Raw genomic sequence first — 13,145 nt, 5'->3', positions numbered from 1 at the left:
AATTTTAAGTTTTGAGATTTTGTCAATTTTTAATAAAAGTGTCATAACTTTTATGAATATTAATATTTTCTAAAAATATTATGTAAACATTATAATAAGACCTACGGTTCTAACAGAACAATTATTTTTTTATTTAAAATTTTTTTTTTTTTAATTTGTATGCAATATTATTGGCCAAAAATATCACGTGACCTAATTAAACCCAAGAAATTTACGAAAATTTAAAAAACAAAAATAAGAACATTTTTTTATTTCACGTACATAGAATCGTTCGCGTGACCTTTTGACCTATCAAAACTGTATACTTAGCTCGACCAATGATCATACAAGGGTTGTATGATCATTGGCTCGACCAAAAAGAATTTTTTGTCGCAAAACTTAAAATTTTATAGTTAATTAGAATTGTAATGACTTTACTAAGATTCAAGATAAAGAAAGTTTTTCAAAAAGTCAAAAGAACAAAAATTTGAGCACTTTTTTTTGCGTATTCATAACATAAATTTTTTTTTATATTACAGGTCGTGACTATAGCTATGCGTGAAAAAAAAAAAAAAAAAAAAAATTTTCAATGGGGAAGCTGGGTTTCGAACCTTAGATTTTGCTACTTACAACGTATAGCATTATGCGTTGAGCTACCGGACTCAATATATAAGCGTTACTTATTTATATACATATGTTTGCAAGAGACTTTCGATAATAAAAAAATATTATGATCAATTTTATTAAACAAAAATGATTTGATAAAGTTGAACAACCGATGTTGTTATGTGTTGTAATGATCAATACTGCCTGTAAAACAAAAAATATATTTAATAAAATATTACAACGTAATTTGAAAACTTAAATTACACGCGATATATGAATATAAACTGTATACGTAATATAAAAATGATGTAATTTTTGTTCTGTTCAATATTTTTTGAATTTTTTTTATTTTAGGTGTTGTTTTGAGTGTTTTAACATAAATATAATCTCAAGTTAAAGTAACGACATCCAACTATTTTGAAGTACTTTAAAAATAAAATTTAACTATGATTGTTTAAGCCAAACACATTTTAAAAGTTAAAGCAAACGAGCCTAAAACCTAAAAGTAATCAACAAATTAAATTTATTTAAACTTGATAAACGCAGAATTGAAGTTTTGTAATCGTCAGTAGAGATATAACAATATTAGAGATATAACAAGACACTTTGGCACGAAGAAATACTTTTGTAAACAGTTAATATTAATAACATGTTAAACTATGAATTTAACTTCGTCATTTTTAGGTTGCACTTGATGAACTTCTTTTGTTAACCTTCCAACTATTTACGCGAAAGCGAGAAAAACCTAATCAAAAAGAAAAAAAAAATTACAATTTTCTTCAAGACGCTTCGGGGAACTCCCCGATTTCTGTTTTTATTTATGATGTAAATTGCTTTATCCTCGATTATATAATATTTCATGTTAATTAATATTTTACATTTTTAAATATAAATTGAATCACAATGTATGTAACAAATTTTTTTTCTTAATAAGTTATTATTTTTTTGTCTTAATCAAAAAATTTTAACTGTAAAACAATTTTAATTTAACTGTAAAACAATTTTTTAATTTAATTATTTTTTTATTTTAATTTACTATTGAACCCTTATTATGGTTCGAAATCTTAGATTTTGAAACATATTGTTATTGTCATTATCATTATTATTAATATTATTAATCTTTTCCAGTGTCTTGTAAGCTGTAAATTTTGAGTTAACATAACTTTTGTTTGTAAACATTTACAGTTTTAAAATTTTAGTATGTTGTTTATTATCAGATTGTGTTATCATTCTCCTATTTACAACATTTAATTATCACTAATTACTAATCAATAGGTGTTTATTTATTAAAATTTGAAGTTTGTTATTTATTTTTTAAATCTTGGCCAATTGTATATCATGATATTGGTAACTCAAAAATAAATAAAAATTTTAATTTTTTGCACTAATTACTAATTAATAGGTGTTTATTAAATAAAATTTAAAGATTGTTATTTATTTTTTAAATCTTGATCCATTGTATATCATGATATTGGTAACTCAAAAATAGTTAAAAAATTTAATTTTTGTTTGTTTATTATATTTAAATTATTGTTTATTTATTTAAAATTAAAGTTTGACATTAAGTACTCAAAATTTAATATAATGTATTTTATAACATAAGTAGCTAAAAAACATATTTGAAAAATAATTTTCGTTTATTTATCATATTTAAATGCTTGTTTATTTAATAAAAATCAAAAATCAATTTTGGGAATTTAAAATTTACTATAATTTATATTCTAATATTACCAACTTAAAACTTGGTTAAAATATTAGTTTTTGTTTGCATAATATATATAAATGCTTGTTTGTTTATTAAAAATCAAAGGTATGTAATATACTTACTCTTAGTTAATGTTTATGCATCTGTTTTTATTTATAAAAATTTATGTTAAAAGTAATCAAATAATTTCGAACCATATTTTATTTAACAAATAAATCTAGTTATTATTATGGTTCGAAATCTTAGATTTCGAAACATATTGTTATTGTCAGTGTATTTATTATTATTATTATGGTTCGAAATCTTGGATTTTGAAACATATTGTTATTGTCATTATACTTATTATTATTATTTTTATTATTTTTATTCTTTCTAGTCCCAATTTTGAAAGAAGATATCTTTAGTTCCTTAGAAGTTAAAAATCTGAAATTTCAGTATGTTGTTTATTATCAGATTATGTTTTCATTCTCCTATTTACAACATTTAATTATCACTAATTACTAATTAATAAGTGTTTATTTATTAAAATTTAAAGGTTGTTATTAATTTTTCAAATCTTTGTCAATTGTATATCATGATATTAGTAACTCAAAGATGAATTAAAATTTTAATTTTTATCACTAATTACTAATTAAAGGGTGTTTCTTTATTAAAATTTAAAGGTTGTTATAAATTTTTCAAATCTTGGTCAATTGTATATCATGATATTAGTAACTCAAAACTGAATTAAAATTTTAATTTTTAATTACTAAATACTAATTAATAAGTGTTTGTTTATTTAAATTTAAAGGTTGTTGTTAATTTTTTAAATTTTTGTCAATTGTATATTATGATATTAGTAACTCAAAAATAAATTAAAATTTTAATTTTTGACACTAATTACTAATAAATAGGTGTTTGTTTATTTAAATTTAATGATTGTTATTAGGTTTTTAAATTTTGGTCAGTTATATGCTAGAATATTTATAACTTGAAAATGAAATAAAAATTAATTCTTGTTTGTTTATTATATTTAAATGCTTGTTTGTTGATTAAAAGTTAAAGTCCGATATTAAGCATTAAAAATTTGGTATGATGTATTTTAAAATATAAATAGTTAAAAAACATATTTGAAAAATAAGTTTCAATTGTTTATCATATTTAAATGCTTGTTTATTTAATTTAAATCAAAAATCAATTTTAGAAATTTAAAATTTGGTATAATCTATATCCTGATATAAACAACTTAAAACTGCGTTAAATATTAGTTTTTCAATTTTAGGAATTTAAAATTTGGTACAATCTATATCCTGATATAAACAACTTAAAACTGCGTTAAATATTAGTTTTTGTGTGTATAGTATATATAAATGCTTGTTTGTTTATCATATTTAAATGCTTGTTTATTTAATTTAAATCAAAAATCAATTTTAGGAATTTAAAATTTGGTATAATCTATATCCTGATATAAACAACTTAAAACTGCGTTAAATATTAGTTTTTGTGTGTATAGTATATATAAATGCTTGTTTGTTTATTCGAAAATATGTAATATTCTTAGTTAATGTTTATGCATTTTTTTTTTATTTATAAAAATTTATGTTAAAAATAATCAAATAATTTCGAACCATATTTTATTTATCAAATAAAACTAGTTATTATGGTTCAAAATCTTAGATTTCGAAACATATTGTTATTGTCATTATACTTTTTAAAATTTTAGTATGTTGTTTATTATTATATTGTGTTTCAATCCTCCTATTTTGATAATTTAAATATTATTAATTAGTAATTAATAAGTGTTTGTTTATTAAAATTTAGAGATCGTTATTAAGTTTTCAAATTTTGGTCAGTTATATATCATAATATTAAAAACTCGAAAATGGATTAAAAATTTAATTTTTGTTTGTTTATTGTATTTAAATTCTTGTTTGTTTATTAAAAATAAAAGTTTGATAATAGGGATTTAAAATTTAAGAAAATGTATTTTATAATATTTGTGATTAAATTACATGTTTAAAAAATAATTTTTAGTTGTTTATTTTATTTAAATGCTTGTTTATTTATTAAAAATCAAAAATCAATTTTAGGAATTTAAAATTTAGTATAGTGTATATCCTGATATTAACAACATAAAACTGGGTTGAAAAATTAATTTTATTTGTATAATATATTTAAATGCTTGTTTGTTCATTAAAAATCAAAGATATGTACTATTCTTAGTTAAGGTGTATGCATCTTTTTTTTTATTAATAAAAATTCATGCTAAACATAATCAAATAATTTCGAACCATATTTTATTTATCAAATAAATCTAGTTATTATTAATCTTTTCCAGTGTCTTATAAGCTGTAAATTTTGAGTTAACATAACTTTTGTTTGTGAACATTTACAGTTTTGAAATTTTAGTATGTTGTTTATTATCAGATTGTGTTTTCATTCTCCTATTTACAACATTTAATTATCACTAATTACTAATCAATAGGTGTTTATTTATTAAAATTTAAAGTTTGTTATTTATTTTTTCAATCTTGGCCATTTGTATATCATGATATTAGTAACTCAAAAATAAATTAAAATTTTAATTTTTATCACTAATTAATAAATAATAGGTGTTTATTTATTAAAATTTAAAGATTGTTTTTACTTTTTTAAATCTTAGTCTATTATATTTCATGATAGCAGTAGCTCAAAAATAGATAAAAAATTTAATTTTTGTTTGTTTATTTTATTTAAATTATTGTTTATTTATTTAAAATTAAATTTTGACATTAGGTATTTAAAATTTAATATAATGTATTTTATAATACAAGTAGTTAAAAAACATATTTGCAATTTTTTTTTGATGTTTATCATATTTAAATGCTTGTTTATTTTTTATAAATTAAAAATCAATTTTAGGAATTCAAAATTTAGTTATTGTATATCCTGATATTAACAACTTGAAAAATTTAAATATTACTAACTACTAATTAATAGGTGTTTGTTTATTGAAATTTAGAAATCGTGTTTAGGTCTTCAAATTTTGGTCAGTTATATATTATAATATTAATAACTCAAAAATGGATTAAAAATTTAATTTTTGTTTGTTTATTATACTTAAATTCTTGTTTGTTTATTAAAAATTAAAGTTTGATATTAAGCATTTAAAATTCAATATAATGTATTTTATAATATTAGTAATTAAAATACATGTTTAAAAATAATTTCTTTTTTTGTTTATTTTATTTAAATGCTTGTTTATTTATTAAAAATCAAAAATCAATTTTAGGAATTTAAAATTTAATATAATGTATATCCTGATATTACCAACAAAGAACTGGGTTGAAAAATAAATTTTATTTGTATAATATATTTAAATGCTTGTTTGTTTATTAAAAATCAAAGATAAGTAATATTCTTAGTTAAGGTGTATGCATATTTTTTTTTATTTATAAAAATTTATGCTAAAGATAATCAAATAGTTTCGAACCATATTTTATTTATCAAATAAATCTAGTTTACTTTTATATTACAATCAATGAATGCGTGTTTGTTTGTTAAAATTAGGTTTAAATATAAAAAAGTTCATATTTAAATTTATAATTTAATTAATAAACTTACTAAAGAAATTATATTTATAAAAAAGAATCAAATGATTTCGAACCATATTTTATTTATCAAATAAATCTAGTTATCGGATTGTTTTTCAAACCTTATATTTTTTAAAATTTTAAATCACTTATTATTAATTAATGAGTGTTTGTTGATTAAAACTTAAAGATTGTTATAAGGCTTTCAAAAATTGGTCAGTTATATATCATGATATTAATAACTCAAAAACGCATTAAAATTTTCATTTTTGTTTGTTTATTATAGTAAAATGCTTGTTTATATATTAAAAATTAAAATCAATTTTAAAAATTAAAAATTCAGTAAAATGTATATCATGAAATAAGTAATTTAAAATCCTATTTTAAAATATTTTTTGATTATTTTATAAAATTTTGAATAAATAATTTTTTTTTTCTTTTCAAGATTGCGTTTATTGTTTTAACATTTGTTTTAATTTAAATGTATCATATTAAAAAAACAATTAGCGTTTTGTAATAAAATAAATATACACCAAACCAAAAAAAATTCTTCATGCCTAAAATATTTATATTAACAATTTTATATGAAATATCAAAACCTACAACTTTGAATTAATACTAATTAAACAATACAGAATTGTATTATAATACAATAACATTTGTGCTTATGCATATTTAACAAAACAGTAAAAGTTTGGCGAAATCAAAAAAATATATTAGTTCATTTTAAAAGTAAACAATATAATTGCACTCTGTAAGCTGAACAACAGCAAAATAAACAATCTTTTGTAAATAAAATTCTACTTTAAGTATCGAATTATAACAAACACTAATTGCTTTAGAATAAATAGTTTAAATTAAATGTATATATGAAGTTTAAATAAGGCAACTGGGCAAGTTTAACACTAAGCTTTAAAAAAGAAACTTTTTTTTACACAACTAAAACAATCTAGCACCAACTTCTTTACATTTATAGAAAATCTAAATCATTTATCAATTTGAAGTTATTTTGAAAATTCTTAAAAAAAAAAATTAATTCTTAACCAATATATTAAACAAATTGAGTTTTTATAAAAATACGGATTAAAAAATTTAACTACCAATAAAAATTCAAAGTTTAAATTATTTAATAGAACTTCGATTTAAAATAGAGATAATCACAAAAAATTAATGATCTACTTTGGTGTTCACCAATGATCCCATGGTGGTTGATTAACAAAGGAGTCTCGAGTATAATTAACTGGAATATTTATGATAGCTGCTCTGCTGTGATGGTTTCTAACACTATCACGAATCATTCGACTAAATATAAAAATAAGTTAAATTTAGTAGATTGCATAAATAAGTTAATCAATGAATTTAAGTCAAATTGAAAAACATTTTAAATTAGATATTCAATGTTTAGTAACGCTTATACTACGAAAATATTTTGAAAACTTTATTTAAAAGCAATAACAGTTACATTGCTACAAATAATTTTAGTTTAACCTAAAATAACTATATAAATTTTATTTCTAGTAAATTTATTAGTTTCACAATGACTAAAACCTAATAAAATGGCTATCAATAGTTTAAAAGAGTTTTAAAACATTTTTTAATCTATAAAAATTTCTGTAAAAAAATTTAAAAAAAGTTCCTACCCATCTTTGCCAAGCATAAACACAGCTGGAATTCCAACCAATCGGTTTCTTCCACTCTCATCACCTACCATCTCCACCCAGTGGCTAATATCATCCTCTAAATTATCGGTAATAATTACGGCAAGAGCTCCACATAATTCTGCATTAATTGATTTTGTCAAAAATGAGCAGCCACTAAATATATTGAAACAGTTGAAGTGTCATTCACAAAACCAGTTAAAAAGGTTCTTTCAAAAATTGCTTACTTATAAAAATAGTTTTAAACCTTTTAAAAAAATTTTTAGTCCAAAAAAAAATTCTGGTCGAAAAATTTTTTCTATATATACAGGATTTTAATTAATTAGTTACAGATATTATATTTATCTAGTTGAACTTGTTAACAAAAAAACAAACATACCCTCGTTTAACTAATGCAACTTGTCCGCGAATTTCTTTGGCATTGTTAATAACACCACATCCTTCTTCTGGTTCAGCAAACACCAGACCAACGTGGTGAAATGTACTGGTGAATAAACTACCAAAATCTCGAGCTTGTCGGATCTTATAAGAGTATGCTACCTCTTCAGGGTAGACTACTTCAAACCAGAGTTGATCATTTACACCATAACCTTAACAAATTCATATTTAATTTATCATTACTATTATCGAGTACATCTGGTAATTTAAAATTTTAAATAACATTTTTTTTCATTTAAGTAGGTAAAAAAAATACTTTAATGTCTTACCTGTTATTACTTCAATAAAAGAAAGAAATAATCCAAACCAAATACCAAGAAACATTGATCAAGAAGAATAAGTTGATGACTTGGTATTCCAAATTCAAAACTTTTACAAAAAATTTAATTTAAATTTTAAAAAATCAATTTTTTTCCTAAAAAATTAACATAATCGTTAATTAATATTCTAGTAAAGACCACAACAATACCAGATCTTAAAAATTATACAATTGAATGAATAAAATATCAACCTTAAAAATACAAGAGTAGCAATCACGTTTACAGATAACAAAATACTAAAAGACAATTTTAGCCAGCACTAAATAAATAAAATGCACATCATGGCTTTGTTCTCGTGTTTAAAATGCTATAAATTAACCTATATATCATACATAATGCCACTAACCAATTATAAGTATTGAAATTAAATCGAAAAATATAACCTTATGCACAAATTTGATATTTTTATAATCAAAATAAATTTTAAAGAATAAATAATACAGAAAGTATAATTTAAATGTTAAGTTTAAAAAATTAGAATAAAAAGCACCATATTTAAATAAATGCCCAAAAGAGTTGTTGTTTGTGATATCAACATACATTAAGACAGCAAAAACAATACCACATTAACAAAAAGCAGCACTAGTGTTTTTCTGAATAAATAAAAGTTTACATTTTGACATAACCCGATTTTACCCAAGTTTTATTCTTAGCAAAAACTCTTGTTGGAGCTGGGTATTTGGGTTTGCGGGACATAAACCTCGATCTGTAACTTATCATTGGGTAAGATGGGTAAAAAGCTCTTGGTCTGTATGTAATTGGTTTGGTGGTAGCAGATTGGTCGTCTTTTTTACTGACTTTTATGATTCTTGTACAGAATGGTGTACTGTCCAGTGCCAATGCCATATCAATGGAGTTAGCTTCTTCAAATTCCAAGTACGCAAAACTAAAAATTTAATAAGATTTTAAGTTTTCAATTAAGGATCATATCTATGTTATTGTGTCATTATTAATATAAATATATATAATTAACTATATATAAATCTAAAAATTAAAACTATAACTTTAAAGAGATTTAAATTTAAAAAAAAATGTGAAAAATTGAACTTACCCTTTTGATATTCCAGTAAATGCATCTTTAATAATTGTAGTTCTAAGCACTTTTCCACAAACACTAAAATGTTCCGACAATTGTTTTTCAGTCGCAGAAAAATGAACATTGGCGACATGAATTGACTTGGTTTCAGTCTTTTGTTCATTTATGGCTGATATTGCTGCAGATTTTTTCTGGAGAACAACGAGTTGAGCTTCTTGGATTGACTTTAATTTTCTAGCTTCTTCCTGCATTTTTATCAGCTTTTCTCTCATTTGTGACAACTCTGTGTCAGCTGATTCTAATTCTTCTGCTACATTTTCAACTGTAGAATTTGAAATTAATTTTTCAGGTTGAAATGTTTGATGAGATGAGTTAGATTGTGGTGCTTCGATTTTCACTGGCACAAAAGTTTTCTTTTTATTTTCAATCCCATTTTTATCAAAATTTTTGTTTTTTGAACTTGAAACTTCGCCATCTAAAGTTACAACAAAGCAAGGGCTTACAGATCTCTCTCTTAATTTTAATTTTTTCTTTTCCGGGGTATTTACAACTATGCCAGGATTCAAGTTGCCAATATTTTTAGAGTCAATTGTGGTTTGCAGTTTTCGAGAATCAAACTGAACTTTGTTGATTTGGTTAGGCAAATTTCGGACCAATTTTCGTCTATCTTTTTCGGTATTATTTTTCATTTCCTGATCCTTACAAATTATTCTCCGACTATCACATTGGTAAATTTCAGGTTCTTTTTTATCTTGATCTGAATTCTCAGCTATGGTCTCAAATTCTTTTGACTCAGATTTAGTTTTGGGAATTTTCTCAACAGTACGTTCCATGTTTAAATGCGTTCGGATAGCACCAAGAGCTACATTTTTCGTACTTCTTTTAGAAACATTTTCTTTAAGTTTAACCCTCGATCTTTCAACTTCATGTTTGGATTCTTGTGGTTGAGAACTTTGTGTTGGATTTCGATGGAAAAGTCGGCTTTTTCTTACGCTTTTTTCAGCTTCCGAAACAGCTTTCATAAGTAGAAATTTGCTTGCTTGTTTGTTTGGTGGTAGTCGAGAATTTTGACGAATTTTGGCAACTTTACTGACAACCGACTTTGAAGGCAACTCAGTTTCACTTGCACTATCATCACTAATATAGATTGATTCCTTGTAAGGTTTAGGTAATGTGATAGTGCTACTAAGTTTTCTATGCACCACTGGTTGATGGTTGTCACTTTCACTTTGTTTTCTTTTTCGCTGGATTTTATGGCTACTTTCTTTAGGCAATGGTTGTTCTTTTTCCTTGTCACTTATAATAATTGGTTCTATTTCCTTTTTTTCACTTTTCTCTATGTCTTGTTTCCGACGTTTCAGTTTTTTCTTGTGTTTTGTTTTCGGTTCTTCCAGAGTGCTTTTTGTTTCTTCCTTAAAATTACTTTTTCTTTGGGTTAATTTGTATCCAAAAGGAACACTTTCTGTTACATTTTCATTTTCAACTTTTCTTTTTCTTGAATGTTTCTTTGATTTTTTAGTAGTTGAAGCTTCATCCGATGTTGAAACTTTTCTTACTTTTTCATTTTCTTGCGTTTTCCTTACAACATTCTCTGTATTTTTTAAATTCTTTTTAGGCTTGGTGGATACACTTTCACACTCCAAAATTTCTTGATCAAAAAAGTCATCGGTCTCATTTAAGATTTCAATTACTGCTTCATTGGAAGTTGATTTTCTAGAAACTTTTTCAATTTTTTTTGAAGTTGTTGGCTCATCAATAGATTTTTGTTTATTTTTTACATCCCATCTAGATGACTTTTTGCTCTCCAAATTTTCAGGTAGTTTCATTGAATCATCTTTTACAGGTTGTTTGGGTTTTAAAGAGTCTTTAACGATTTTCTCCTTATTATCCCCCTCTTTTAAAGACTTTAAAAGTTCATACAACCATTTTGTAAAGTCGCTAGCTTGGTCGGATAAGAACAAAGACAGAGCCTCATACATTTGTTCCTCTGGTTTTTTGTTTGCAATCATGATCATAATATAATCAGGTAATTCATCATCCACATAAGCATTCAACTCAATTAACTTGGATTTGATTGCAGCTTGAATTTTCTTGCTGATATTTGATCCAATATCCATTTTATTCACTGGTAAATTTTACAACCTATGAGCAATGATTATAAAAACCCTAAAACATGAAAAATTAAATTAACTTAATGAAGCATAATAAAGAAAAAAATGATGTACAGATATAGGCCTATTTATGACGAAATACATATATTAGGAAAAAACAAAATTAAAAAAAATTACAAATTATGATATTTCTTCATCCTTTAAAATTTTAACAGTATCTTTCTGATAAATATAGTTAATTCCAGATGCTACTGTAGTGGTTGCAGTCAAGGCCCATAGTGATTTTAAAAATAAATGATCAACAAATCCAAAAACAGGAGCAGCAATGGAAAAACAAACAAGTGAAATTTGCAAGGCTGTGTTAACCTTACTTAACATCGTGGGTGCTAGTTTCGTGTTCACCAAAGTCGGGTCAAAAAATCTTTTTAAAGTCACAGGTCTTGGGCAGGTTTTATAGCGAAGATAAAATACTCCAACAATCAAGAGCATATCTCTTGCAATAAATAACAATGTTAATGGCAACGGAATTATGTTCATGTATGTTAATGAGAGTGATATGACAGCCACCAAAATTTTGTCTGCAAGTGGGTCAAGAGCAGACCCCGCAGCTGACTGCTGTGATGGCCAAGTTCGGGCAATATAACCATCAAGTAAATCTGTAAATCCAGCAAAAAGAAATAATCCCAGAGCTAAATTATAGTTGCTGTTGACAATAAGATAACCTATGTAGGGCGTAAATGCAATTCGACTGCATGTTATAAGGTTTGGGATTGTGTAAACGTTTTCTTTTTTCACAGGAATGGATTCAATATTTTCACGCTTTTCTTTGTTGTTTAATATATCTTCCCATTTTTCGCTTTCGTTGTCATCTTTTTTGCAAATGGAACTCATTGATATCATTCTGTACTGAAAATCTGCTATTTTATCGCAGTTAACAGAATTAGCAAATAAATGAAAATTCGTAAAAATCCAGGGTTTGAAAATGAAATTTTCCTGCCGTATACACTTTCGTTTGTACACATTGTAAGTGTTATCGCACAACTTGTTTTGTAAAGCACCATTGCTGTTTCTGTGGCAAAGAAAAACGCTAATTCTTTGATATAATGATTGAGTGAAAATAGGTTTGTGGCGCAAAACGTAACCGGAAAACAACATCATTTTTTAGTTATCAACATCCTGTTCTATAGCACAATATACATTTATACTAAGACTACGTCTAAACAACACAATACGTGAACTAGTAAGACTGCATTACCATTTTATTGAACTAGTAAGACTGCATTACCATTTTTTAAAAATACAAAATAATTTGTTCACGTTGCAAGACTTGATCTTGAATGAAATGCAAGCCTCATATGGGACGAAGTCATGCGAAACCTAACGTCATAAAGTTATCCTCGATTTTCAAAACACAAAAAATCTATTTTTAATTTCTGTAATTTTTAATTACTGCTTTTAAAAAACTTATCTTATCGTTTTATTTTTATACTGGTAAAATTAATGAATTTGAATTTGTCATGTGACCGGTTTAGTATTGTTATAAGGGGCTGCCCCTATTGTTTAACAAAAACAAAGAAAACGCCCGCTTGTATAACAAATATAGAAAACTATTTTTATCACTTATGAGTATGACGTAGTCTGAATATTTGTGTCAACGTTTGTAGGTCTGATAGTTAGTCAGCAGTTGCGAAATGACCAGATAGTTATAGCTTAATATGTTCATATTAGATTGTTAAAAAAA

General features: G+C 24.2%; 3 protein-coding genes across 3 annotated transcripts; all 3 read right to left on the bottom strand.

Annotated features, from left to right (window-relative positions):
- Nucleotides 1–6,543: 6,543 nt before the first annotated feature.
- On the bottom strand, nt 6,544–8,348 carry LOC145751999 (protease-associated domain-containing protein 1-like). Its single transcript, XM_082568181.1, has 4 exons — nt 8,207–8,348; nt 7,879–8,089; nt 7,482–7,655; nt 6,544–7,143 (listed from the first exon to the last, which is right to left on the bottom strand). The coding sequence occupies exons 1-4, from the start codon at nt 8,259–8,261 to the stop codon at nt 7,029–7,031; spliced, it is 555 nt and encodes a 184-aa protein (XP_082424307.1). The 5' UTR covers nt 8,262–8,348; the 3' UTR covers nt 6,544–7,028.
- Nucleotides 8,349–8,351: 3 nt separating this feature from the next.
- LOC145751997 (uncharacterized) lies at nt 8,352–11,490 on the bottom strand. The gene is made up of 2 exons (XM_082568179.1): nt 9,309–11,490; nt 8,352–9,143 (listed from the first exon to the last, which is right to left on the bottom strand). Exons 1-2 carry the CDS (start codon nt 11,408–11,410, stop codon nt 8,867–8,869), a joined length of 2,379 nt encoding a protein of 792 aa, XP_082424305.1. The 5' UTR covers nt 11,411–11,490; the 3' UTR covers nt 8,352–8,866.
- Nucleotides 11,460–12,729, bottom strand: LOC145751998 (cardiolipin synthase (CMP-forming)-like). The gene has a single exon (XM_082568180.1). The coding sequence runs from the start codon at nt 12,560–12,562 to the stop codon at nt 11,585–11,587; it is 978 nt and encodes a 325-aa protein (XP_082424306.1). The 5' UTR covers nt 12,563–12,729; the 3' UTR covers nt 11,460–11,584.
- Between the last annotated feature and the right edge of the window lie 416 nt (nt 12,730–13,145).

This window comes from Corella eumyota, chromosome 5 (assembly GCF_963082875.1).
Source record: "Corella eumyota chromosome 5, kaCorEumy4.1, whole genome shotgun sequence".
NCBI classification, from domain to species: Eukaryota; Metazoa; Chordata; class Ascidiacea; order Phlebobranchia; family Corellidae; genus Corella; species Corella eumyota.
Note: the sequence above shows the minus strand (reverse complement) of the source record. Positions and strands in the feature narration are given on the sequence as shown.